Source organism: Suncus etruscus, chromosome 14 (assembly GCF_024139225.1).
Source record: "Suncus etruscus isolate mSunEtr1 chromosome 14, mSunEtr1.pri.cur, whole genome shotgun sequence".
NCBI lineage: Eukaryota > Metazoa > Chordata > Mammalia > Eulipotyphla > Soricidae > Suncus > Suncus etruscus.
The window spans coordinates 37,996,455-38,023,525 of NC_064861.1; the positions used below are offsets into that span (position 1 = coordinate 37,996,455).

The window sequence follows — 27,071 nt, forward strand, 5'->3', positions numbered from 1 at the left end:
ATGGTGGAGAGACGCGTCTCCAAGTTCCTGCGCTCCCTATTCGCGCGCGCCGCACCCCAATACCAGCGGCTGGGCAGGGACGAGTTGGAAACGCTGGTGAGTCTGGGCCACCAGCTGGCCAGCGACTCTCCACCTGGCTCACCCCGAAACCCCACTGGGAGCGCTGGGGGTGCCCAGGTCCACTCGGATCCGTCCATCGAGGAAGCGGGTGGGGGGTCCCTGCACTCCAACGTGAGCCCATTGCGCAGGTGAGCAGTGAAGCTAGACTGGGAGGGTGCACTGGGTCCCCGCATGGCACCCCAGGCACCTAGACCCTCAGGAACTGGGGTTCCATTTCTCACAGAGGGGACCCAGGCTTCTAGGGGTATTTCAGAGCTGGTGACACGGCACAGCCAAGCCAGCCTGTCCTGCAACTGTCTTCCAACAGCGGGTTGTTAGAAACCTCTGGGGTCAAATCTATCTGCAAGCAATGGAAGCCATCTCAGGGAAACTGAGGGGCTTCTGCCTCCCAGAACTCTCCTCTTCATTGCTGTGAGTGCTCAGATCCAGTTTCTGAAACGACCTGTGCCAAGATCACACACACAGGCAGCCCAGTGGGCAGGAAGCCCAAAGGAATCTCACTTTCTAGCAGTAATGCTGAGGGGTCCCTTGAGTTGAGAACCCACCCACTACAAGCTAAAAGGAGACAAGCCTACGGACTCATGCTACGGGGAGGCCCCACTCAGGCCTGTGCCGTCCTGTAGAAACACAAAATTCATCCTAAAAAGCAGCTGGAAAACTTGAGGTGAAATACTCGGTGTTAAGAGAGGAGGTGAGGCCCGGAGAGATAGCACAGCGATGTTTGCCTTGCAAGCAGCCGATCCAGGACCAAAGGTGGTTGGTTCAAATCCCGGTGTCCCATATGGTCCCCCGTGCCTGCCAGGAGCTATTTCTGAGCAGACAGCCAGGAGTGACCCCTTAGCACGGCCGGGTGTGACCCACCCCCCCCCAAAAAAAAAAGAAGAAGAAGAGAGGAGGTGAGGGCTGGGACTCGCATCTGTGTGCGAGGAGGAGTGCAGGAGAGTGTGAAAGTGTGGGGAGAGTGTGGCAGAGACTGTGGGGAGGGGACTGAGGGAGAAACTGTGGGTGGGTGTGAGACTGTTGTGCATATGTGGGTGTGAGAGAATGTGAACAAGTGTCTGTGTAGAGCATGTGAGTGTGTGTGTGTGTGTGTGTGTGTGAGAGAGAGAGAGAGAGAGAGAGAGAGAGAGAGAGAGAGAGAGAGAGAGAGAGAGAGACAGTGAGCGTGTGTCAGAGGGAGTGAATATGTTTGTACCAAGGACTAAGTAGATATTTTTCTGACCTTAAAGACCGTTTTTCCCACCTCAGCACCTCCACTGTGTCCTGTCAGAGAGTTTGAGGTCATTCATGGCTCTACTGTCTTTCATGTGTCCTTTCTAATTTTTTCTGTCTTGCTGGACACTCCAGAGTGCTCTTTGAACACTGCCCCCGAGCTCCCAGGACACTCTGCCCTGGACAGGATAGGCCGGCAGGTCAGAACTGTCCAGGGAGAGATGGACTGTCTTGGGGTAAGTCACAGGAGCAGAGGCTGGAGCACTAGGGGGTCTTTGAACCTCTGAGCTGCCCTCAAGTCTCCTGAGGGCCTTGGAGCCAGGGAGTCTGGGGACAGGACAGAGACCCTCAAGAGCCCCACTGTGACACAGGAAGACAGGTACAGAGTCCCAAGACTGATGTGGGACCCAGACTTTACCAGGGCAACAGTGTAGCCTGTATGACGCAAGTCTGGGTTGATGAGCTTTCTTGCTTGACTCACCTGGATGGATATTGGACCAGAATTACCTGTTCACTGCAAGGGACAGATGGGCCAGTCCCAGGACTCCCTGCAGACTGTCTGCTGACCTGCATCCTTGTTCCCACTCCTAGGCCCATGAGATGCTCCCACATTCCTAACCTAGAGACAGGCTGATCCCAGCCACTGCCCAGGGACAATGTGACAGGAGCAGCAGAGACTGAGCAGGCCAGGACTGAACTGATGGAGGCTTCTAGAAGTGAGTGGGGAGGCAGTAGGATGGATTACAGGATGAAGCCACCCAGCCCAAGAGCAGTGGCCTGCCTGCCCCTTGTACGTGGTGATGAGCAAAACCCACATTCTCCCGAGTGTAGACTACACACGGTTCTGCAAAGACTTCACAGGGCAGCTCATTGCTTGCACACTGGCCCAAGTGGAATGACTCGGTGTGGGATTGGGCAGGTGGCCCCCAACCTTAGACTCAGTGCTCCCCACCTCTGGGAGCACCTGGATTGAGCCATGCCTGCTGTGCTGCCCCTATCCAGGAGAGTAACGGGGACATGAGGGAATGGGGACATCTGTGACTGACACAATCTCTGAGCGCACTTGGCGGCACTCAAGAATCACTACTGTCTGGCTCGGAGACCCTGTGGGATGCTGGGGATCAAACCTGAGTTGGCCATGTACAAGGCAAACGCCCTCCCAACTGTGCTTTCACTCCAGCCCCAGAGCTCAAGCTTTGCAAACAGCCCTAACCCTCAGCTCACACATACCCCCACACACATCCTTCTGCCTCCCATGAACACCACTCAGCCATAGCAGTCACCATGCTGCGGAATCATTTAGCAAAAATGCCACTACACTGAGCATGGGCCAAGACTGGCACCAACAGGTGAGGTTCCAGGCAGATGGAGTAGGCTTTTAACGTGTTTGAGTTTCCTATGAAGTCAGGTGGCCACAAGCATGTGTGCATGTCTGGGCTGTATTTTGCACACATCCACATGTATGTGCATATAAAGGCTGCATGTATTGCATGCATTACCTCCACCACACCATGTCTCAATCCTGAGCCAGTGCTGAGCAGCTCCAGACCCTGTAGGTCAGGACTTCAGAGCTCCTGAGATCATATTGGCTCAGGGCCATCGCCCTGGCATCTCCCAGAAGGCTCTGGGGTTACCCTACAGAGGTGTGGCCAGGCCCATCCCAGACATCCCAGAGGGAGTAGAGGGGCACTTGTCCATGGGCACTGGAGCCTCTGGGCAACACCATGTGGTGCCCACTGCTCAGCCCCCAGATCCAGATGGTCATTTTTCTGCTCCATCAGGAACCCAGAGCTCTTACTAGTTCCCTCCCTTTCCTTCCCCCCTTCATTTCTCTCAGGAGCAGGGTGGGGGAGTCAATTGTTCTTTTCCACAAACCACAGCGAGAATGTGCCAAGGAGCCAGGGAGCTTGTGGAGCATAGACCAGCAGCTTGTACTACTTGTGCTGCCTGTGTAGCAGAGACCAGACTAGTGGGTAGTAGAGTGGTCCTGGCTCACCTGGGTGCTGCCTCGTGACCTGCCCTTGTTCTCGGTGATGAGCAAACCCCACGTTCTCCCGAGTGTAGACTACACACGGTTTCTGCAAAGACTACACAGGGCCGCTCACTGCTTACACACCGGCTCGAGTGGAATGACTCAGTGTGGGATCAGGCAGGTGGCCCCCAACCTGACACTCAGTGCTCCCCACTTCTGGGAGCACCTGGACTGAGCCATGCCTGCTGTGCTGCCTCTATCCAGAACAGAGCCAGGTGAACACCTCAGTGCAGGGTCATCTATCTGGTACTTGTCCCTCCAAGAGATGATTCTTTTGTTTGTTTGTTTGTTTGTTTGGGGTTTTTTTTTTGGTTTTTGGGGGGCACACCCGGCAGTGCTTAGGGGTTACTCCTGGCTGTCTGCTCAGAAATAGCTCCTGACAGGCATGGGGGACCATATGGGACACCAGGATTCGAACTAACCACCTTAGGTCCTGGATGGGCTGCTTGCAAGGCAAAGGCTGCTGTGCTATCTCTCCGGCCCCGATTCTTTTTTTTTTTTTTTTGAGAGGGGCCACACCCAGCAGTTCTGGTGGCCTCTGTATGCAGAGGACATGATATGATCCAGAATTCCTGGGGGACCCCTAAATCCCTGTCTGCACAAGACTATCCCACCAAGCTCCAGGTCCAAGTGACTTCCAAGCTGGAGTTTCTGCTGCTGTGAGGAACTTCCTCAGCCCTATGAGTGCTCCATGCAGGGACTCAGCAGCAGTGCTCACCTCCCATCTTGTTCCTGGCATCCAAGCACCAAGGAGGTGCTGGCCTGGGGCCGTCGCATCCTCACTGCTACCCTGTGATGTTCTGGTTCCTTCCTCTTTCTCCCTGTGGGGCAGGAGACCCAGGAAGCATCGTACCCTTCTCTCACATGCTGATAGGGACCCCTTTCCTATACTTAGATGCTCAGATGGTCCCACCATGGACACCATCATCCCATGTTACCCAGACTCCATCCACTTCCCTGCATGCAGGCAGAGCAAGAACTTCCGGTTCTTCTGGTACCTCTTCCCAGGAGACTCTTCTTTCATGCTCCCAAGGTTCCCTAACCCCTCTTGGTGGGGCAGTACATGTGGAAGTATGTTCTCATATGTGTGCTTGTATGCAGTGTAGACATGTGTGTGGTGGAATATAGCTGGAAGCATGCATACATAGGCAGTCCCAAGCCCCGTTTTCTCTCTGTGTGGGCACACAGTGGAAACCCCAGAATCCATCAGGGAATCTCATGCGTGTCCATGTAGCTGGAAGGGCCATAGCATTGTGGACAGGTGCTAGGCAGGGACACCTGAGGAGCAGCCACTGTACTATGGGGGTCTTGCGGTCAACCTGGAGAGGGTGAAAATTGTGTACTTTCCAGTTCTGTGCCACCAGTTCTGGGCAAGTCTCCTGGACCCCCAGAAGGCAGGCAAAGATAGGAGATAAGGGACACTGCTGAGTTTGTAGCTTGATGAACTGCATGTCCTGTGCCCTCTGGACCCCTTTGCTGCCTGCATGTGGGGGCTCGGGCCATGAAGGAGGGATGAAGGCCCCAGGCACATCACAGGAGACAGTCCTGCCTTTTCAGAGTCCAGGGATTTGTTGGCCCCTACCCAGGACCCCTGGTTGGATCCTGCCCTCACAAGCCCCTTCCTGGAGGGGGCTAGGTCAGCCTTCTTTCAGTAGTGCTAGTACTTGTGGGACTTCAAGTACTTAGAGTACTTCTAGTACTTCTTGTCCTCTTGCTTTTTTCTTCATCCTAGTTACAATTTGTCTTTGAAATTCTCTTGCTTGTGCTGCCCCATGACTTAGGGCAGGGCCATTGTTTCTGGTGCCCAGGAGGCTGGCAGAGGGACAGGTGAGACAAGTGGTGTGAGGGCAGGGTAGTGGCAGCAATGCTGGGACCTTTAGGCATCTACCACTGAGAAATGTGGGGTGTAGGGATGACTGCACCTTGTAGTCACTCTTGGAACCCCTATTGTTCCTGCCACCCCCAGAACAGCCCCCAACTTTGCTTGGAGAGCCTGAGACTGGGCTGGAGCAGGAATGGTAGCTCTCTCCTGTCGGGGCTCCCGTTCCCTGGTGAGTCTCACACAAGAAGGCAAGTGCAAGCCATCCCAGGGTGCCAGGGGCCTAAGAGAGCTGGGAGCTGCCTGCAGTGCTCCTATCCCAGTGTGGCTGCCCTTGGAAGGAGCCCAGGCCTCAGAAGGAAAGAGGAACTGTCCTTCCTCTCAAAGCCTCCCACTTCCTCCTTCGAGAATCCCACCCCTTGGGAAAAGGCCCAGATCCTTATCACACCTGGGATCGAATACCAGGAACACAGAAGGGCACACAGACTCTGTTTCCCTGGTTCTAGATCGTTCCCCAGCCCAGCCCCTGACAGCCCCTGTCCAGGCATGGGGACACCTATACCTGCCTGCTCGCTCATGCCCCCTTTCTTCTCTCTCCCCAAAGTCTCTTGGACCAGGCAGCAATACCAGGACCATCCGCAGGGGTGTTCTCTGCAGAATGCCACACCCTTGTCAGAGCATCTCAGAGCCCCAGAGCTCAGGGTTCCAGAGCTGACAAGCACAGAGTCCTGTGGCTCAGCCCTCTTAGCCTTTTGAGCTCCAAGTCTGATTATTAGTTCTTTTCAAAACATAAGCAATGGGTCTGGAACCATGGCACAGCGGTTAAGGTGCTGGCCTTGCATGCAGCTGACCACGGTTCAATCCCCTGGCATCCCAGAGGGTCCCCTGAGCACCACTAGGAGTCACTCTTGAAGGCAGAGCCAGGAGTAACCCTTGAGCACCGCCAGGTGTGGCCCAAAAGCAAATAAAAAATAATAAATAAGAATAATAAACAGAGCTGGAGAGATAGCATAGAGGTAAGGCGTTTGCCTTTCATGCAGAAGGTCCCATATGGCGTCTCCTATGGTCCCCAGTGCCTGCCAAGAGCGATTTCTGAGCATGGAGCCAGGAATAACCCCTGAGCACTGCTGGGTGTGACCCAAAAACCACAAAAAAAAAAGAAGAAGAAGAAGAAGAAGAAGAAGAAGAAGAAGAAGAAGAAGAAGAAGAAGAAGAAGAAGAAGAAGAAGAAGAAGAAGAAGAAGAAGAAGAAGAAGAAGAAACAAAGACAGAGGCAAGAGTCAGGACCAAGAGCCTATTGGCCCAAATGTCTATAAGTGATAGATAAGATAGAAGCAAAACACGATGATGGAGCTCTGGGTGGAAAACTACATGGCCCCAATCACAGCCAAGTGTAGATGTAAAGTGCCATTTCTATAAAGATAACAGAAAGACAAACTTAGGAGGCAACTTCCTTCAGGGGTGTTGGTATACAGGGGACCTTCCAAGAGCTCAGTTTTGAAATGAGGCTCTGGGCACTCACTGTGAGGATCCAGGTGGCCATTCTCAGGTGCTCTGTGCTGATTTGTCCCTGCTTGCCTTGCAGATCGACAACCAATATGAGCTGAAAGCCGTCAAGGAAGAGAAGCTGGTGGCGGGCCTGGCACCCCGGGAAGCTAGCCAGTGCCAGCAGGAAGATTTGGCCAAAGTGCTCGGCGTAAGAGGCTTCTGGTGGCCTGGTCTTGAGGGCTCCAGGGAATTTGGGGGGAGGAAGAAGTCCCAGAACCCCAGAGTCTGTCTGCCTTGGAGCTGGGCACAAAAAGTAGAGTTGGCACCCAAGAGGGACCAGCCCATGGTAGAGACATAGCAAGGGATGCCTGGGACCCATACCCCACTACCCAGACTCTACAGTTTCCTCCCTGCTCTACCCTTCTGGGGTTACCAGGGCCCCAAAACTGAATCCTAAAGGATCCCATCAGAGTCAGCCATGACCTTCCTGCCTGTGAAAGTGCCTCTGAGCTGAAGGATGAGGTTATTTCAAATCCTCTTTTCCAAGAGACTTCAACAAACCTCGCATGCCCCAGACCAGCATATTCAGGCCAAACACCAGTGGCACATAAAAGGCCCTGCCACAGTCAACACTTGCCTCTGAATAAGGCGGGTCAGTGGCCTCTGGCCCTAGCACTGCTTTCAGCAGCAGTGAGAAAGTGATTTTTTCTATTTTGCTAATTAAGCTTAAGCTTGAGTTTGTCTCTCTGTTAAAATCTAAACATTGGGGTTGGACAAATACTTAGAGGTTGAGCTCTCAGCCATGAGTAGACACCAAAGCACCCTGGAGTTTGTTGTTGTCTTTGAGAAATTTTTTTCTATTCCAATAAGGACTTTTTAAAATTACTTTATTTAAACATTGTGGTTTTGAAAAACACTTTAAGAGACTGAGTGACAGCACAGCAGGGAAAGTGCTTTTTCCTTGTACACAGCCAACCCAGATTCAATCCCTGGCACCCCATACTGGCCCCCAAGCACCTCCAGGAATAACTCCTGAGTGTAGAGCCAGGAATAACCCCTGAGCATCATTAGGTGTGACCCAAAAACTTAAATATAATTGTTTTTAAAATCTAGGGCTGGAAAGATAATACAGTGGATAGGGAATTTGACAGTGCCTGACCAGGATTAAATTAATCCCTGGAACTATATATGATCTCCCAAACCAGGCCAGGAGTGAACCCCAAGCACAGAGCCAGGTGTGAGTCCTGAGCACAGAGCCATGAGTCATATCTCTGAGCACAACTGGGCATGGCCCAAACCCAAATACCTATGTATATGTATTTTTAAACTCATTTATATGGGGGCTCCCAGGTGGTGCTCAACAGTCTCGAGACCCTATGGTTTGATGCAGGGGAGCGAGAATGCAGCTTAATTCTATAATATCAGGTTTCCAGGGCAGCACCTGGGGTTTTTGGATGCTCCTAACCTCTGTCCTAGCTCCTAGCCCTAATGTTGCCTTGTCTTTATTTGCATTTTGGGGCACGCCTGGTGCCATTCAGGTCTGACTCCTGGCTCTGTGCTCAGGGATTAGTCCTGGCAGGACTTGGGGATCCTATGAGGTGCAGGGCATCAAACCCAGGTCTGTGTCAAGCAAGGTTGCCACCCTATCCCTGTGCCATCCGAGACCTGTTTTGATTTTAAAGGAGATCCTAAATCCTGACTTCCTGAACCCCGGGACAGAAGAGCAATGCCATGCTGGGGAAGGGGACTGGGGTTCCCCATTGATTTCCATCTACATGAGGCCATGGTGACCCAACTCCCAGGCTGACTTTGGCCTTCACCTGCCCCCAGGTGGACCTCCAGGCTGGGCTGTCAGAGCTGGAGGTGGCGCCACGCAGAAAGGTGCATGGCTGGAACGAGTTGGTTGCCAACAACACAGAGCCCATGTGGAAGAAGTACTTGGACCAGGTACATGGGACAGTGACCGGGACAGCCCTTCTGCCCACATAATCTTCTGTGGGGCCAGTCTGAGGCAAAACACAGGGCCACTCAGGACCAGCATAAGTGTGGCTCAGCCTGGCAGAACTCAGAGTGTAATAGTTGCATGAGTCCACTTCCTGTAGCCTGAATTCCCAAGCAGAGGTGCCCTGGGGGCTGAGGTGAGAGCGCAGCAGACAGGTGTTTGCCTTGCACACAGCTGACCTGGGTCCGATTCCTGGCATCCCATAGGGTCCTCTGAACCTCCAGGAGTGATTTCTAAGCAGAGAGAAGGCCCAAAATAACAAATAAAAAAAAAGAATGATCCCTGAGCACAGATCCTGAGCACCACTAGGTGTGGCCCCAAAAGACAAAGAAATGTCCTGAGCTGGCCCTTCCTTCCCATTTGGTGAATTGTGCCAGAGAGGTGCCCAGAGCCATCAAGAAGAGAGAAATACCATAAACCTCTGGCCCTGGATTCTAGTCCAATGTCCAGTACCCGCTGCTCCAGTTCCAGATCAGGAGACCCCTTCAATCCTTGACAATTCACAGATTGTTCCATCTCCCCCTCTTTGTACACCATTTTCCATCCCTTGCTCCTGTGTCTGGGTCTTCAAGGGCTGGCATTGATTGGTGGCTACAGGGGCCAATTGTTGAGTTCTGGGCAGCATTTTCTCCACCATGCCCCATGGGTATAGACTTGAGTGAGTCTTGGTAGGAGGAGGGCATGGAAACTTGTAGGAGCTAGAGTTTTGGGGAAGGCTGCTGGCCTTGTTCACCCTGGATGACGACAAAAATGTCCACTGTACCCTCTCCTGCCTTCTGCAGAGGGTTACTCCTGGCTCTGCACTTAGGGAATCACTCCAGCGGTATTTGGAGATCAAACCTGGGGCTATATGCAAGGCAAGTGTCTCCTTGCAGCTGTCCCATCGTTCTGGCCCCATCTGCCAGCAATTCTCAGCCTGCAGTTTCATGCAGGGGTGCTGGAGAGACACAGGCCTTGGGAACCAGGAACCCTCGCTCCCCATCCTTCAGTCTGAGATACCCAAGGGACAGCCCCGTATCAGGACACAGAAGTCCCATTGCCTGTCCCCTGATTCCTCTCCTCCCTTCCCATCCCCCATCCACCTGTTCCCCTGTCCCTCATTCCCCTGTTTTCCAGTTCAAGAACCCACTGATCCTGCTGCTACTGGCCTCGGCCCTGGTCAGCGTCCTCACCCAGGAGTACGGGGATGCTGTCAGCATCACCATGGTGAGTACCACAAGAAACAGTTACTGGAGAAGCAGGGAAATGAACCCTTATCTCTCAATCCCCTGGGGTGGGGTCCATCACTCCCTGTGGGGTTGAGCTAGATACTCTTTCCTTGGGTTGCAACTCTGCACTCCAAGCCCCCGAGAGTGCCTGCAGACTCCACTTGGGCTGGAAAGTGGGTGCTCCCAGACCTGCTGCCCATGACTGGCCCTTCTCCCTTCTCCCCGTCTAGGCCGTGCTGATTGTGGTCACTGTGGCCTTCGTCCAGGTATGTGTTTCCATCCTGGGTCCCAGGTGGGGGTGACAACAGTGCTGGGGGTTTGCCCTCCCTCCAGCTGCTCACTGGGTATTTTCTGGCAGGAGTACAGGTCAGAGAAATCTCTAGAAGAGCTGGCCAAGCTGGTTCCTCCTGAATGTAACTGGTAAGTAAGCTGGACACACACACACACACAGCCCCTGTGATGCCAAAAGAGCTGGTGGTTCTCTCTGTGCCCTGTTGTAGGGCCCACCCTAAATGCTTTCACTCTGCTGCTGGGTGCTGTGTTTCAACAGACATGTCCCGACCCCTCTGGGCATGTCTGATGAGGGCACCAGACAGTGTCCGGAGCTGCCTCCTGGGTCAGGCTTGCTGAGTGCTCTGGGGAGGTCCAGAAGGCTGCATGGCCAATGCTACGGGAGGTTGTGCTTTTGGGGGCCTCAGAAGGTCGCACAGGCCAGCTTGGCCTCAGAAACTGAAGCTGCATTTCCCTGTTTCCCATGTATCCCCACTTCTGGCCCAGATAGTCCCACCTGGAGCTCCATGGGCTGTGGCACATTGGTCCCAGCAGGGATGGCCGAGGGGAAAAAAAGCAAAGATAGAAATGCTGGCCAGATGGGGCACAGGCGTTCTGAGTAGCTTCTGGATGTTCTGTTGTGTGACTGCAATGGTCACGTGGGCCACTGAGACCTTCAATTGTGGGTATGGCCAGAGGATTTGAGCCCTCTCCCTGACACTCCCATCTCAGCCAGCACAAACTGGCTCTGGAGCCATATGGAGGAAAAGGAGGCATCTGAGCAGGACTGAGTTGCTCCCAGCCGCAACAGCTTCCCTAGGATCATGGGCCCCAACTCCAAGGACAACAGGAAGCCCTCATGAGGGAAAGGGCAGAGGCTGGATCTGACTCAGGCTCTAAGGCTGTTCTGGCAGCCAGGGGGATGGATGGGAGGACCCGGGGCCTCCTGAAAGCACCCAGAAATATACCCACTGCCCAAAGGTAGGCAACGCCCATCTTAGGACAGCTCCTGGGGAGGCCTCAGGGAGACCTGAAGAAACTCTTAGAAGCCAGAACCCATCCTGGTATCCAAGCAGTGGGAGTCCCATTTCCCAAGTACTACATACCTTCCAAAGCTGGGGTGAGGGTAGGACCCACACAGTGTCAGCAACAGTGCCAGCCCCAGAACAACCATGTCACTGTCCCGGCACAGCATCAGAGATGGAAAAGAGAAGCACATGCTGGCCCGAGAGCTGGTCCCCGGAGACATCGTGACCCTGTCCATGGGTGACCGTGTCCCTGCCGACATCCGCCTCACCCAGGTGAGCAAACCGTCCCCCCCCCCAGGGCTGCACCAGAGCTGACAGCGGCTATCCTCCCCCACCTCTGTCATCCTCCTTCGCCCTCTCTCCAGGCCTGAGTCTCAGCTCCCAAACGGGCCCAAGTTGGATGGTGTGTCAGGTGGCCTGAGCCCACTGTGGTCCTAGAGGACCTGCCTCTGGGCCTCGTTACCTCAACTGTGACTTCCAGAGGCTCCTGACTCTGAACGGCCTAGCTCCTTTGGTGGTACCCTATCAGGAAAATCTATTCTGTCAAGAGGGCTTGTTCTGTCAGGGATCTGCTCTATTGGGAATCTTCCCACTGTCAGGGAAATCTGTTCTGTCAGGGATCTTCTCTGTTGAGGATCTGTTCTGGGTGAAATCTGCTCTATTGGGAATATCTCTGTGGGGGATCTGGTCTATGGAAGATTTTGTTCTGTCAGAGGATCTGCTGTCAGATCTACCCTCTGTTAGGGAGATCTGCTCAGTCAGAAGGATCTCTTCTGAGAGGGATCTATTCTGTGAGGATCTGTTCTATGAGGGATATGTTCTGTGGGGACCTGTCAGATGAGGGCATTTATTCCTCCTCCTGGTGCTGCTTCTGGGGAGTAAATGGTTGGCAGCTGGAGACTTCCTCCAGGCCCCACCAACTTCTTTGAAATCCAGTTCTGGAGCAAATTCCCTCCCCACTCCCCACCCCTGCCTGGCGCTCTTCCCACCTACTTCTCTCCGCTGCCAGCCCTGTCGAGGAGAGAGGGGAGGACCAGCTCTGAGGGGAGGATGTGCTCGAAACAGCCTATGGGTGTTTTGCAATTGGCTCCACAATCACCAGCTTTGTTTATTCACAGCTGATAGTTCCTCAGTGATTAAGGCCCAGCTCAGGGGGACTTAGAGACACAGGAAGCCTTTGGGTCTTGAAACAGCAGGCTCTGGAAAGCTCAGAGTAAATCCTGTTCATTGGCCCACATACATGGTCAGCAGCCCAGGGCCCTGGGGCTCCAGTCAGGCTGCCCTTTCCTGGGAGGATAATGATGACCAGTGCGAGAATGATGGGGCGGGGTTGTTGGTCTGGGAGGCAGGAGCTATAGCTAGACCCCCACCCCAACCTAGTAACCCACACTCAGACTGTAGGGCACAGGATCCTCATCTTAGTTTGTTCCTTAGTCCTCACCAAAATTACACACACACACACACACACACACACACACACACACTCATACATGGACACATATGCACATTCACACACACACACACACACGTCATTTCTATACACTCAAACATTCCCACACACTAAGCCAACAATCTGGTTCTTTCCACTAAGTCTTGAGAGAGGATAAAGTCCTTATTCCTGGCCAGTAATGTCCAGGCTTGGGCCATGCCCTCCCCTCGAGCTCAGGCCACTCCCAAGGCAGAGGCACCTCTCCCTCCTACATATTCCCAGCTCTGCCCACTCCTGAGCCCCTGGCCCAAGAGGGCCACTGCTATAGGGTCAGCTCTTCCCTTGTTCCCCCAGCCTGACCCAAGGACCCCAAAGGATTAGGGCCGGGAGGGGTTCAGATCTCAAGAGCTCAGTTGCCATCTTCAACCCCTCCCTCAATTAACTTATTATCTACACATATTTTTGGGCCACACCTGGCAATGCTCAGGCTTTACTCCTGGCTCTGCACTCAGGAATCACTCCTGGAAGTGTTTAGGGGACCATATGGGATGCTTGGGATCAAACTTGGACCAGCCACCTGCAAGGCAAATGCCCTCCCTGTTGTGCTAATATATTCAGGCCCCTGTGTTGTTTTCTGACATTGTTATTTGGGGGTGGGAGGATCCTTCTTAAGCAACAGCATGTGATGCTCAAGGATGACTCATGATGGTAGTTGGGGACCCTCTGCAGTGCCGGGGATTGAAGCCAGCAAAGAGCCAGTTCACCAATCCCAGCCTTTCCAGTTCCTAGAGGTGCCTTTGGCCCTGTCCTGACCGTTTCCCCAATTGGCGGTGACTTGATAGTTTCCTGTTAACAGGCTACATTAAAGTACTTGGCCCCTGTTCTGGGTGCCAGTGTGGGGACCATGCAGTCCCCCCATCTTTTCCTTGACTCCCCAGGTTGTGAACCTTCTGGTAGATGAGTCCAGCTTTACTGGGGAAGCTGAGCCCTGCAGTAAGACAGATACTCCACTGCTAGGCGAGAGTGGCCTCACCAGCCTGAGCAACATCGTCTTTATGGGGACCTTGGTGCAGTGCGGGAAGGGGCAGGTAAGCTGGGCTGAGGCTTCCTCCGATTCCCCACCACACCTGAGAGGACCAGTGCCCCTCACACCCATCTCTCCTGTCCAGGGGGTTGTGATCGGCACTGGAGAGAAGTCTCAATTCGGAGAAGTGTTCAAGATGATGCAAGCTGAAGAGGTGGGCACCCTCTTGCTTGCTTGCTTATTCAGGAGCTGGGTTTGAGATCCTTCTAGATGCTTTCAGAGCCTTCTAGAACCTTCTAGGCTTCGACCCTAAGATTGATGGGAACATGCATGCAAATGTTTTGTTTTCTAGTACACATTGGGATGTAGGTCCCAATGTAGGTAGCTAGCACTTAAGTCATGCCTGCAGATCTTAAGCATAGAGGCGATGAATTCTTCTGCAGATGTCCCATGGATTTTTTGCTCTGCTCAAGTATAAACAAAGCAGGTGACACTAGGGATGGGGGGGAACTGTTCTCACACCCCTGTTCTCCTTTCAGACACCCAAGACCCCCCTACAGAAAAGCATGGACAAGCTGGGGAAGCATCTGACACTCTTCTCATTCAGCATAATTGGTGAGTGAGGCTACAGGGCAGCCCGCAGCTCTCTTGGGCTATGGTGAGGATTGGGCTTGGTAGCCCAGCAAACCAGATGGGGCTAACTTTGTCACAGGAGGCCCCTACATTTCTAGCAGGGCTACCACTCTCAGCGATGCTCAGCCCAGCTCTCCCCCTGCTGGCCAGCAGCCTCGGTGCGTGCCCTGGAACTCACAGACTGTCCCCCCAGGGCTGATCGTACTCATCGGCTGGTTGCAGGGAAAGCCGCTCCTCAGCATGTTCAGGGTCGGGGTCAGGTAAGGGTGCTGGCGACCATCCTCCAGGGGTGGGGAGGGGGGGACATCCCAGGAGGGGGACGTGTCCTTAAACTTCATATTGCCCGTTCCACCCCTGGACATGTAGGGTGCCAAGCAGTTTTACACAAAGAACAGAGGCTGGTGGTGAGGCCTCTGTTCAGACAAACTGAGACTCGGGTGTATGACAAGAGGCCCCACCCCCACCCTGTCACATGCATGCATGGGAGTATCAATGCTCACATAGATCACAACACACAGCAGTGTGCATTTACATGTGTGTATGCAGACACGTGTGTGGGTTGTTACATGTATGTGTCCACATGTATCTGTGTAACTATAGGTGTGGGCATAGATGTGTGTTTGCATGTGTACACACATGTGCTTGTTTGTGCGTGCACACATTGTACATGTTTGCCCTGTGTACATGCATGCATGTGTCTGTGGCCCCTCCCTGATGGTGACCCAGAAGACAGGTTCAAGGGCAGGAATGGAGCTATACTCAGGACAGAGTAGCTGGAGCCGGGTAGCTGGAAACCCAATACTGTGATCCCAGCCCTGGAATTAAAGAGCGTCTTTTTTGTTTTGTTTGTTTTTTGTTTGTTTATGGGGGGGTCACACCCAGCAGTGCTCAGGAGTTACTCCTGGCTCTGTGCTCAGTAATCGCTCCTGGCAGGCTCAGGGGACCATATGGGATGCCGGGATTTGAACCACTGATCTTCTGCATGGAAGGCCTTACCTCCATGCTATCTCTCCGGCCCCTAAAGAGCCTCTTAATCCTTGAACACCTCACGCCAGTGGCCAGAGCAGACAATGACCTCACTCACATGCCTCCATGCTGAATGTAAGCCAGTTATAGCATGACATTGTTCTTCCATGTGGACTATACAGAATCTGGGAAAAGTGGATTCAGACCAGCTCAGGGAACCATAAAAATAAACCATTGTGCACGCTGTCAAGCCAGATGCAGTGCACTCCTGCCCAAACCATGAGAAAGGGGTTCTGCTGGGTCCAGACCAGCAATGCCCACACCCACTCTGGTGGGCAGTGTCCTATCTCAATCCAGTGGGCACTATTGGGTTAGGGCTCAGAATTTTCAGCATGGGGTTGGCGATCCCTGAGCAGAGAAAGGATTGGGGTGTGGAAGGAGACGTGCCTGACTGTCGCAGAGTGGATGGGGGAACAAGGGGTTCTGTGCCAGCTTTGAAATAGAATGTGGAGTCCATGGCTGGGGCTGTCTGGGAGTCTCAGACACTGGTCTGAGCATGGGGACTCTGGAAAAATTTATTTGTTTTAGTTTGGTTTTGGAACCACACCTAGTGGTGCTCAGAGGTTACTCCTTGTTCTGCACTCAGGAATCACTCCTAGTAGGCTCAGAGACCCTATAGGATGCCAGGTATCAAACTCAGATGAGCTGCATGCAAGACAAGTACTTTAACTGCTGTACTATTGCTCCAGCTTCTGGAAGAATCTATTTGGCACAGCTTGGTACTCTCTTTGGTAGGACAAGGTCCCCACATCCTCACAGGACCCCTTGTCAGGAAGTAGGCACAGAACCCCTAGCTCGAACCCAGCAGGGTTCCACCAGGACTTGCAGTGAGCACAGAGAACAGTAGTTAGGTAGTCACCCAGAAGTTGGGGTGCTGCAAGGACAGGATTCCCCTACCCCCAAACCACGAAGAATGTTTCCAGCAAGTGGTCAAAGGGCCTCTATGCCCCTCACATGCCTTCCTCCCCCCCCCCCCCAGTTCTCTTTCCCCTCATCTCTGAGGGACTCAGAGTGGAAAGAGGTGCTTGGCTCAGAGTCTTGTTTAGAAGAACAGACCCCAAACACCAGAATGGGAAGGAGGAGCAGGCAGAGGGTGTGCAAGGACAGAACCTCCAAGATAAACAGCGAGAATTGTCCCTTGAACCCCACCTTGTGGGGGGGCAGGATGTCTGGCTGTGCTGGCCCGGCCCTTTATGATCTTTATTGGTTTTGTGGTTTAACTTTTATTTCTGTGACAACATCCAGGTTGCTTCGTGTGTGCTTGTCCTGACCTGGGGAGGGGGGGGGCCCTCTGCAGAAGTTTGCTCAGCATATCCAGGAATCTCAGTTTACACAATTCGCCCCAGGATATCCCTCTGTATCCAAGTGATAGAATTTCAGTGACTGAACTTCTTGGAGCCCAAGGATAAGTGTTCTTTTCCCTTTTTTATTTTTATGTGGCCTGCCATGGCTTGGGACCTGCTCAGGAGCCAGGACAGGGAGGTTCTGCCCACTGCAGGATTAGATTTCTGATGCCAGGCCAGTGCCCCCTGAGCTGCCCTTATTCCTCCCTCAAGTCTGCTTTTTGGGGTTTGGGGGTTTTTTTTTTGTTTGTTTAGTAGGTTGATTTTTGAGGGACCACACCCAGCGGCACTCAGGGCTTTCCCCTGACTCTGTGCTCAGAAATCATTCCTGGAGGTACTAAAGGGACCCTATAAAATGCCGGAGATCAAGCCCTGGTCAGCTTCATGCAAGATAAATACCCTCTCCACTGTGCTATTGCTCCAATCCCACCTTCCACTCTTGTTCACCTACTTGGCCTCTTCCCTAGAAGCATCTATACCGTTGGACAGATAAAAAGGGGGCTAAGATGGCCTAGCACAGCACAGCAGGTAGGGCATTTGCCTTGCACAGACTTGGTCTTCAGAATCCCATATGATCCTCCAAGCCTACCAAGAGCAATTTCTGAGCACAGAGCCAGGAATAACCTCTGAGCACCACCACATGTGGCCAAAACAACAAGATAAGTGGGGGTTAGGATTGGAGAAATTGTGCTGGAGGGAAGGCTCTTGCCTTGTGTACGGTCAACCCCAGTGCAATTCATGACACCTCATGTGGTCCCACCAAGCTCCACCAGGAGTGCTCCCTGAGTACAGAGCCAGGAGTCAGCTCTGAGCACTCCTGACCAATATAACCAGAATCCTTAAGTCCTCAGGGGACCCTCCGTGGCAGTGCTCCATGGTTCATTTGCCTTCTTCAAAGACCCTTTCCTTGCCAAAGAAATAGTGAGCTGCAAAGCCTCAGGCAGAACCAAGCAGCACACTGGCTCCCACATGGCCAGCAGGGGGCATGAGCACTGAAAACTCAGCAGCATATTACAGGACCCCAGGGTGCCCCCAGGAGGGAGTGGGGGACCCCAAGGCAGGGCTCAGCAGCAGTGTGTCCTGTCCCTGCAGCTTGGCAGTGGCAGCCATCCCCGAGGGCCTGCCCATAGTCGTCATGGTGACCCTGGTACTGGGTGTGCTGCGGTTGGCCAAGAAACGAGTCCTTGTGAAAAAGCTTCCCATTGTGGAGACGCTGGGTGAGGCACTGGTGGGCATGGAAGGGGGTGCAGTTCATACTGGGTGGGAGGGGGGGGAGACGCCTGGGAACAGGCAGGGGCAACTGCTTCTTCTGGCCACAAACTCCTTCACCCATGGTGGCGAACCAGGCTGCTGTACTGTCATCTGCTCCGACAAGACAGGGACGCTGACCACAAACGAGATGACAGTCACTCAGCTGGTGACATCAGATGGGTTCCACGCTGAGGTGAGTTCTGCGGGTGCCACAGTTCTAAGGTGTGTTCCCATTCGCCATTCTGCACAAGCATGTGGAACCTTCAAGAAACATTGTAGGGGCCCGAGAGATAGTGAAGCAGTAGGGCGTTTGCCTTAGACGCTGAAGGACGATGGTTCGAATCCCGGCATCCCATATGGTCCCCCGAGCCTGCCAGGAGCGATTTCTGAGCATAGAGCCAGGAGTAACCCCTGAGCACTGCCGGGTGTGACCCAAAAACAAACAAACAAACAACAACAACAACAAAAAAGAAACATTGTAGAGAAAACCCAGCCATCAAACTGTAGAGCCTGGTACTAGGAGCAGGAACCCTGGTAGAAGCTTACTTCAGGATTGGAGTGAGAACACAGTGGGGAGAGTGCTTGCCTTGCATTCAGCCAACCCAGGTTCAATCCCCAGCATCCCATAGGGTTCCCTGAGCACTGCCAGGAGTGATTCTTGAGCATAGAACCAGAACTAAGCTCTCCGGGTGTAGCTCAAATCCCGTCCCCCCCAAAAAAGAAGTGCATCAAGATTTCTCATTCTCGGGCCCGGAGAGATAGCACAGCAGCGTTTGCCTTGCAAGCAGCCGATCCAGGACCAAAGGTGGTTGGTTCGAATCCCGGTGTCCCATATGGTCCCCCGTGCCTGCCAGGAGCTATTTCTGAGCAGACAGCCAGGAGTAACCCCTGAGCACCGCCGGGTGTGGCCCAAAAACCAAAAAAAAAAAAAAAAAAAAAGATTTCTCATTCTCATTGCACATTGGGGAAACAGCCACAAGACAAAGACTAGGAAAAACAGGCCTACAGGTCCCAGATGAGGGGTCACCCCAAAGCACAGAGCTCAGGGCTGGGCTAGGACCCACATGGCTCCCTCAGAAGCCAGTCCCTTCTCTCGCTGCATCACACATTTCTGCCTGTTTTCATCACCTGGACCATGATGGCAGACTGGTGTGGCTGAGAGTGACCCAGTGTTTGCCTTGGAGAAGAGCTAACATGCCAATGCCCCTGCAGGTCAGCGGAGTTGGGTACAGTGGTGCAGGCACTGTGAACCTCCTGCCCACGAAGGAGCCCCTCAAGGAGTTTGCCAACATGTCGGTGGGGAAGCTGGTAGAGGTGAGTCAGGAGCCTCAGGGACCACAGCAGAGGGAGTTGGGGGCACTCGGGGGCAAGGCCTGGTCCTGGGGGAGCCCTGCTGGGCATTCACTTAGTCCTCATTAGCTCTGCAAGGCTGGCCCAGGAGACTCTGAGCGGTGTGGAGAAAGAGCCAGGACCTCCTTAGCTTGCGTGTCTTCACTTCCTGTCATCCCTACTCTGAGCATTAAGGCAGGTTGACTGGTGCCCTATGGGCAGCCATTGTGGAGGGACCCAGAGCCAAAAACGCAGCAGCATCTCTGCTTCAGCCTGGGGCTCCAGACTCTGAACTGAGTGCAGGAAAGAATTCAAGGATAAGTCCAATAGGCGCAAGAGATTCACAGGACAATGAAGACTAATGAAGGGAGGGACAGCAACATACTTGGAGATCAGCATGTGATGTGAGCAAGCTCGGAAGTGGAGGGGCAGCTAGAGCTTCGAAGTTTCAGGAGAAACTTTTATTCTCGACCCCAAGATCTGTTTCAAGGACCTTAGATGCCCTGAGCTGGGATGTGGCATCCAGCTCCACGAGTCCTCGCTCCACAAGCATCTTCATTGGGTGCTCAAAGGTCTTGGGGTTCCGAAGTATCTTGGAAAAGGGCAAAAGATGGCTAATTTTATTGGGTCTAAGAAAAGCAAAGTGTGTCCATGATTACAGGCTCTTTCCCCAGGCAAAGCCCTCCATGGAATCGAGATTTCTGCTCTTCTGGCCCCCACTGTGACTCTAATGTGTCCACAAGGGAGAGCAGCCAGCACTGTTCCAAAACCCCCAGTATTTCTATAGAGATGCTTCTATAGGGATACAGAGGGTCATGACAGCCCCCCAAAATTTGAGGAAGCAGCAGTGCTCATTCATGTGCCCTCAGCTCTGCTCCAAAGCCCAGCCCAGTTCCTGCCTCACATCCAGTTCTCTTCCAGGCAGGCTGCGTGGCCAACAATGCCATAATTGGCCAGGACTCGGTGCTTGGCCAACCCACTGAGCGTGCCCTCCTGGTTCTGGCCATGAAGGTGGGTCCATGAAATCAACATGGGGTCTATGACAGGATGGGGTGGCTCCTTCCTTGGACGGCCTGCCCAGGGGTGCAAGAGGGGCTCTGAGGACTAATAGCCCGCCTGTGTCTCCTCTGACCTTGTGGCTTCTCATATCCCCACATTTCCATGCACCCATGTTTTTATTCCCCGGCACCCATCAGGGTCGCCTGAGCCCCACCAGGAGTGAGTCCTGAACACAAGTAGGAGTGTGCCCTGAGCTCAGAGCCAGGAGTGAACCCTGGGCACAGAACCAGGAGTGAGCCCTGAATACAGAGTCAGGAATTGGCCCTGAGCACTGCCATGTGTGGTGTGGCCCTACAATGCCACACAAATATCTCTTTTGTGGAGCACCGGCTGGGAAACATGCCGGGCCGCATGGGACTTGGGCTTCCCAGATTCATGGCACTTGGCATATTTGATACTCCAGATGGACCTAGATGGCGCAAGAGACTCCTACGTGAGGAAAAAAGAGATTGCCTTCAGCTCCGAGCAGCGCTGGATGGCTGTGCTGTGTGGCCTCCGGGGTGAGGTGAGGGGCCCCAACCTCCCAGAGCCTCTCAATGCCCAACCTCACTGCAGGGAGCTCCATCTGGAGAGAGAAAGGAACCAACTCTTTGGGCTTCTTCTGAGCTATGGATGTCCAGGAAAATAAACCCTCAGAGGTGAAGCTCCTGGAATGGCAAAAGAACCATGGTCAGACTTAAGGAAATGACAGGGACAGTGGAGCAGAAAGGCAGGACCCTGGGGCTAGAGCAGTAGCACAGTTGGGAGTATTTGCCTTGCATGAGGGTGACCCACTTTTGATCCTGGCATCCCATGTAGTCCCCTGAGTATGCCAGGAGTGATTCCTGAATGCAGGGCCAAGAGTGACCTGATGAGCACTGCCATGAGTGGCCCTACAATGCCACACAAATATCTCTTCTGCGGAGCACCGGCTGGGAAACATGCCGGGCCACATGGGCCTGAGACCGCCAGGTGTGGTCCAGAAACACACCAAAACAGCAAAGCTGTCCTCTGCTCGTCTTCTCTCTGTCTCCCTCTTCCTCTTCCTCAGTGCTTGTCTCCTCCAGAAACTCTGGGACCAGACATTCTGGTCTGACTTTCCTCCCCTACCTGAGGCTGCAGATCCCTCTCATAGAGGTTTTGGGTCCGTTCCTATGCCCCACAGGCACAGCAGAACTCAGGGACAGTTGCCATAGATCACTTTCCCATTGACAACCCCAGCAGGCACTTTGTGGGGGCTAACACCTTTGGGACAGGAGATCCATCCCTCCACTGACTGTGGAGCCTTATTAATCTGTCTCCCTGAGGCCTCATGGGGCTGAGACTGGAGAGCACAGGGGCCTGTGACCATGACTCCCTGACATGGCCCAGGAGTGGAGCCCCTGTCTCTTTCTATACTGTGCCCCCCCAGTCTCCCCCCCCCCCCAGTGACATGGCCTTATCTTGGCATCCACAGGACCAGAGAGACATGTACTTCATGAAAGGTGCCCTGGAGGAGGTGCTGGGTGCCTGCAACACCTACAACCACGGGGGACTCCCCCTGCCACTGACGCCCCAGCTGCATGCCAGCTACCTACAGGAAGAGAAAAGAGTTGGAGCAATGGGCCTGCGTGGTCAGTCGGGGCACAGCAGGCACTGCCACACCCAGGGCAAGGGCTGTTGGCAGCTGGGCCCAGAATCCAGATGCATGCTGGGTGTGAGGGGGTCTCATTCCTTTTTCCAAGCAGGAATATCAGCCCTCACTCTCCTTCACCCCAGTAGCTGCTGCCCTTCATCACTGGAGGCAATGGGGCTAAGCACAGGGACCCCTTTGGCCCTTACCACCATGTCTCTCCCCAGTGCTGGCAATGGCCTCAGGACCTGAGCTGGGGGCTCTGACCTTCCTGGGGCTCGTGGGTATCATCGACCCCCCACGTGAAGGTGTCAAGGAGGCCGTGCAGTTGCTCTCAGAGTCAGGAGTGGCCTTAAAGATGATCACGGGGGATGCCCTGGAGACAGCCCTGGCCATAGGTATGGAGGGGAACCCTAAAAATTATGGGACACTTGGACCCCCTCCTTGGCTGGTCTCTTTCCTTCCAGCCTCTCCCCATAGCTCTGAGGAACACTGGCTCCTGGCTGTACCCCGGTCAGGGGCAGGGAGGGAGGGTGAGGTGGTGGGAAAGAAAAAAGGAAGGCAGGTAGGAAGGAAGAGAGAAAGGAAGGGAGGGAGGTAATAGGGAGGAAGAGAGGGAGGGAGGGAAGGAGGGGGAGGGAAGGTAAAAAGAAAAAGGAAAGGAGGAAGGAAGATAGGAGGGAAGGAAAGGAAGGAAGAAAAAAGGAGGAAAGGAAAAAGGAAGGAAGAAAGAAGTGGGTAAGAGAGGGACAGGTAAGGCAGGTTAGCCAGCCACAGGGTCCTGAGCTCAGGACCCCTAAGTCCCCCATAAGCCTGGGTGTCCCGTAAGTGAGGTTTTGTTCCTGCTTTGGAGTGGCAGCAGGGCTGGAGCAGGGATGAGTCTCTGGGTGCTGCCTCTGCCTTTCTCTGATCAGGAAGAAGGATTGGCCTGTGCTCTGGGCAGCCAGACACACTGTCTGGGGAGGAGGTGGAGCACTTGCAGCAGGAGCAGCTGGTGGAGCATGTGGGGAAGGTGAGTCCTGCCCTGCCTGGTTGAGTCAGGGGAGACAAGAAAATGGGAGCCCCATCCCCCTGCCCTGCCCAACACTGCTGTCTCTGTCCAGGTGTCTGTGTTCTTCAGGACCAGCCCAAAGCACAAAGTCAAGATCATCAAGGTGAGAGGGTGGCACTGGGGGCTGGTTACACATGCCCTGAAATGCTCATGGCTCACTTCTGACAGTGCTCAGGGGACTGAGTGATGTCAGGGGAAGGAGCCCAGGCACTTTCCCACCAAACCCACCCTTGGACCATTGAGCATCCCCTGGCCCCCATTTAACTTCTGAAAGGTGCAGGAGTCTTTTCTAGGAGCTGAGACTCCATGGCCTTTCTCACATGTGTGTGGTGGTTGGAAACCAATCCAGGGCCTCATGTATGCAGGGCCTATCTGGGGCCTCCAAGTCATGGCCACAGGCCACAGGGAGTCCCTCCAAGAGCCATGCAGGCCTAATTAGTCAGTACTGGGCCCCAGGAGAGATGCCAGAGATCAAAGGGGCCTATCTGAGACCCTGAGGAGGATGGGTGGGTGGGGTAGGGGTTCTCCCAGCAGTGGGCCCACTCCTGCCTTCCCATTTGGGGTGTCCCCACAGGCCCTTCAGGAGTCAGGCGCTGTGGTGGCTATGACGGGAGATGGTGTGAACGATGCGGTGGCCCTCAAGTCTGCTGACATTGGCATTGCCATGGGACAGTCGGGCACAGACGTGAGCAAGGAGGCAGCTAGCATGGTCCTGGCCCAGGATGACTTTGCGGCCATCACGTGCGTTTCCACCGCACGCCTCTCCCATTGCCGGGGCGGGTGTTCAGGGCCACTCCTGGCAGTATTCAGGAGCAATACAGTACCCGGGGTACTGGGAGTCCTGGGTGGAGCTGGGCCACCTCAGTCACATATGATACTGTAATTGAGTGGGGAGACTCCTGCAGAGCTCAGCTCAGCCAAATGCTGCTGTGGAAAGAGGCCCCAGGTAGAGGAAATCCTGGGATCAGCTGTGGAGACAGGGGATGGGAGTCCCAGGGCCCACTGCCAAAGGGATGGGTGTCCCAGGGAATTCCTAGAGAGATGCCAGAAATACTCACATGACTAGGCATGGTGGGGATTTCTGGGCCCTTGGATACCCTAACAGTGAACTTCTTGTTGGGCTAGAAACAGAATAGCAAGGAGGGTGCTCATCTACACATAGCCAACCAGGGTTCACACCCTAGCACCACCACCACCACCCCCCCCCCCCGGGTCCCCTCGGTATGTCTTTGAGTGCACAGACATGAATAAGTACCGTTGTTGTGGCTCCAAATACAAGCCATGAAAAACCATCCACCTGCTCATATGCAAAGCCTGGGTTTTTGTTTTGTTTTTTTTTTGGGGGTCACACCCGGCAGTGCTCAGGGGTTACTCCTGGCTGTTTGCTCAGAAATAGCTCCTGGCAGGCACGGGGGACCATATGGGACACCGGGATTCGAACCAACCACCTTTGGTTCTGGATCGGCTGCTTGCAAGGCAAACACCGCTGTGCTATCTCTCTGGGCCCCAAAGCCTGGGTTTTGTCTCACACACCTCATGGTCCCCAGTACTCACCAAGGGCAGCCCCCAAAACAAAAGAATCTATTTACTTTTGCTTGCTTTCTTGGGGCCAAAGAATTAGCACAGTGAGCGAGGCACTTGCCTAGCATGCAGTCAACCTGAATTCGATCCCTGACACCCTATAGTGTCTCCTAAACCCCATCAGGAGTGAACCCTGAGCGCTGCTGAGTGTGGCCCAAATCAACACCCCTGGGTTGACATGGGGAAGACAAACTGACTCTCGCCACCAGCAACTCAGACCACAGAGATTTCTCTTGGCAGGAGCGCAGTGGAGGAGGGAAAGGGAGTCTTCCACAACATCAGAAACTTTGTGCGTTTCCAACTCAGCACGTAAGTAGTGGCAGCCTCAGGAATGTGGGTGCTGGGGTGTACCCCAAGGTGCTGATGCCACATCCTACAGGAGCATCGCAGCCCTGGGCCTCATCGCCGTGTCCACCATCTGCAGCCTGCCCAGCCCACTTAATGCCATGCAGATCCTCTGGGTCAACATCCTCATGGACGGGCCCCCAGCACAGAGGTGACCAAGAGATGGCTGTTGGGGGGACTCTGGGTGGGCGACAGCAAGAGAAGGGCCAGATCCAGGCAGGGAGCCCCAGGGTGCAGGACTGGCTCCCAGGTGCCTTTCTACTCCTGCAGCCTGGGCGTGGAGCCCGTGGACAGGGACACGCTGCACCAGCCTCCCCGCAGAGTCACCGAGTCTATCCTGGGCCGGGGGCTCCTACTGAGGGTCCTGCTGTCAGCCACCATTATCCTTGGGGGGACACTCTTCATCTACTGGAGGGAGGTAAGGCTGCTGCCCACATAGAGCCCAATAGGGTGGAGGGAGAGCCACTGTAGAGTTAGGGAGACTGAAGATAAAAAGAATCCAGGTGTTTTCTCCAGATGAAACCTGGAGTCCAGTCTGAGACAATGGTGTAGACAAAGATTGGACCTGCTGAGATGGAAGTGTAGATGATGATATAGAAGACTAAATAGGATCCCATGGCTCCATGCTGAAATGGTAGTGTAGATGGTGGGGTGCCGAGTGAGGTGGGTGGATCGTGCAGGGAGAGAAAGCGTAGCCCTCTGAGCTGTCTCCTGCTGGCAGACCCACTGTGCCCTGTGCTGAGGGCCGCCAGGACCCCCAAGACATGGTCCCCCGGTCCTCCACTCTCCTCCAGCTTCCTGCGGACTGGACCAGCTCCCCACGCACCACAACCATGACCTTTACGTGCTTCATCTTCTTTGACCTCTTCAATGCCCTGACCTGCCGCTCTCAGGTAGGACCTGCGTTCCCTGGAGGGGGGGAACTCTGCCCACCAGGCCCAGTGGCTGACATCGGACCATGACCCCTATCTCTTCAGAACAAGTTGATCATAGAGCTGGGCTTCCTCCAGAACCGCATGTTCCTCTACTCAGTGCTGGCCTCAGTCCTGGGCCAACTGGCTGTCATCTATGTCCCACCTCTACAGAGGGTCTTCCAGACAGAGAACTTGGGGGTGCTAGGTGAGTGGGGGGCACCTGCAAAGGGCCAGGAGCTGAGGAAAAAGGCGGGGTCATCTGCCTTGCAAGGAAGGCACTGAACCACTAGGCACATCCAATAAGTGAAGATCAGGTTCCGCTGGGTAGGGCTGTGTGGGTCCAGCCACCCCCCTATCATACCAGACACCAGGCCCCAGCCATAGGCATCAGTGGAACCATGAACCCCTAGATCTCTGGGTGGGGGCAGAAGCTGTCATGAACAAGGGAGGAGAAAGGGAGTGGGAGCTGGGTGCATGCTCAGCTGAGTCCATTAGGGGTCTGAGATGTACCTGCCACATTGACACTGTCTCATCTCCTTATCTTCTCCCCTTGAACAGATTTGCTGCTGCTGACTGGCCTGGCCTCATCTGTCTTCGTGGTGTCTGAGCTCCTCAAAGTGTGTGAGCGGGTCTGTTCCAAGCCCTTGAGGACCCACATGCAGCCCCCAAGGAGGCCGTGACTGCCGGGTCCAGCCCAAGTCTCTCTCTCAAAACCAAGGTTCAGGACAGCCCCACAGCTGCTCTAGGGAATGACCAGGAATGGGGGCTCCACAGAGATAAGCAAGTTCCAGAACATCTATTTATTAAAGCTTCAATTTTTAGTACCTTGATACTCATATTTCTGGTGCCCAGTACCTGTGGGGAGGGGTATGAAGTGGAAGCCTTGTGCCACAAATCCAGGGATTTGAAAAGATGCAGGTCTGGAAGAAATCACTGATGCAAGAAATATTCCACACATGGTTAAGGGGATAAAACAGCGTCATGAATTCCCACACGCAAGCCTTCCACTCCTCAGAAGTAGGTAGCTCAGTGGTAGAAAACCAAAACCAGTTTTCCTTGAGACCCAAGGTCTTTATTAGCAAGCACAAGACCAACCCTAGGATGGAGAACAGGTGGTCTAAGGCACCAATCCAAAGGATGCTTCTATCCAAAGGTGCTTCCAACCAAAGAGTAACAGGCATATCCTCAATAGGATGGAACCTAGTTAATTTTCTTCCAAATATCATGCCTAAAGTCCGTGGAGAAATTGGCCCTGTTATGCCAGATCTTATCTTGTAAGGGCATTGAGCTTGTATTATAGTTAAATCTTCAGGGCA

General features: G+C 53.9%; 1 protein-coding gene across 1 annotated transcript; it reads left to right on the forward strand.

Moving 5' to 3' along the window:
• On the forward strand, positions 1-26,435 carry ATP2C2 (ATPase secretory pathway Ca2+ transporting 2). The gene is made up of 27 exons (XM_049787383.1): positions 1-96; positions 6,769-6,879; positions 8,502-8,618; positions 9,790-9,879; positions 10,112-10,147; positions 10,240-10,301; positions 11,344-11,452; positions 13,547-13,696; positions 13,778-13,846; positions 14,172-14,247; positions 14,459-14,525; positions 17,727-17,851; positions 17,981-18,078; positions 19,098-19,199; positions 20,136-20,225; positions 20,677-20,778; positions 21,709-21,865; positions 22,092-22,262; positions 22,779-22,876; positions 22,968-23,018; positions 23,490-23,656; positions 24,737-24,805; positions 24,876-24,992; positions 25,112-25,259; positions 25,636-25,734; positions 25,819-25,960; positions 26,314-26,435. The coding sequence occupies exons 1-27, from the start codon at positions 1-3 to the stop codon at positions 26,433-26,435; spliced, it is 2,841 nt and encodes a 946-aa protein (XP_049643340.1).
• The last annotated feature ends 636 nt before the right edge of the window (positions 26,436-27,071 follow it).

Excerpts from the sequence above, each read along its gene's own strand:
- ATP2C2 (XM_049787383.1), top strand. The coding sequence starts at position 1 with ATGGTGGAGAGACGCGTCTCCAAGTTCCTGCGCTCCCTATTCGCGCGC. Across the intron at positions 13,697-13,777 it reads TGCAGTGCGGGAAGGGGCAG|GGGGTTGTGATCGGCACTGG; the intron begins GTAAGCTGGGCT and ends TCTCCTGTCCAG. Across the intron at positions 25,260-25,635 it reads TCTTCATCTACTGGAGGGAG|CTTCCTGCGGACTGGACCAG; the intron begins GTAAGGCTGCTG and ends ACTCTCCTCCAG.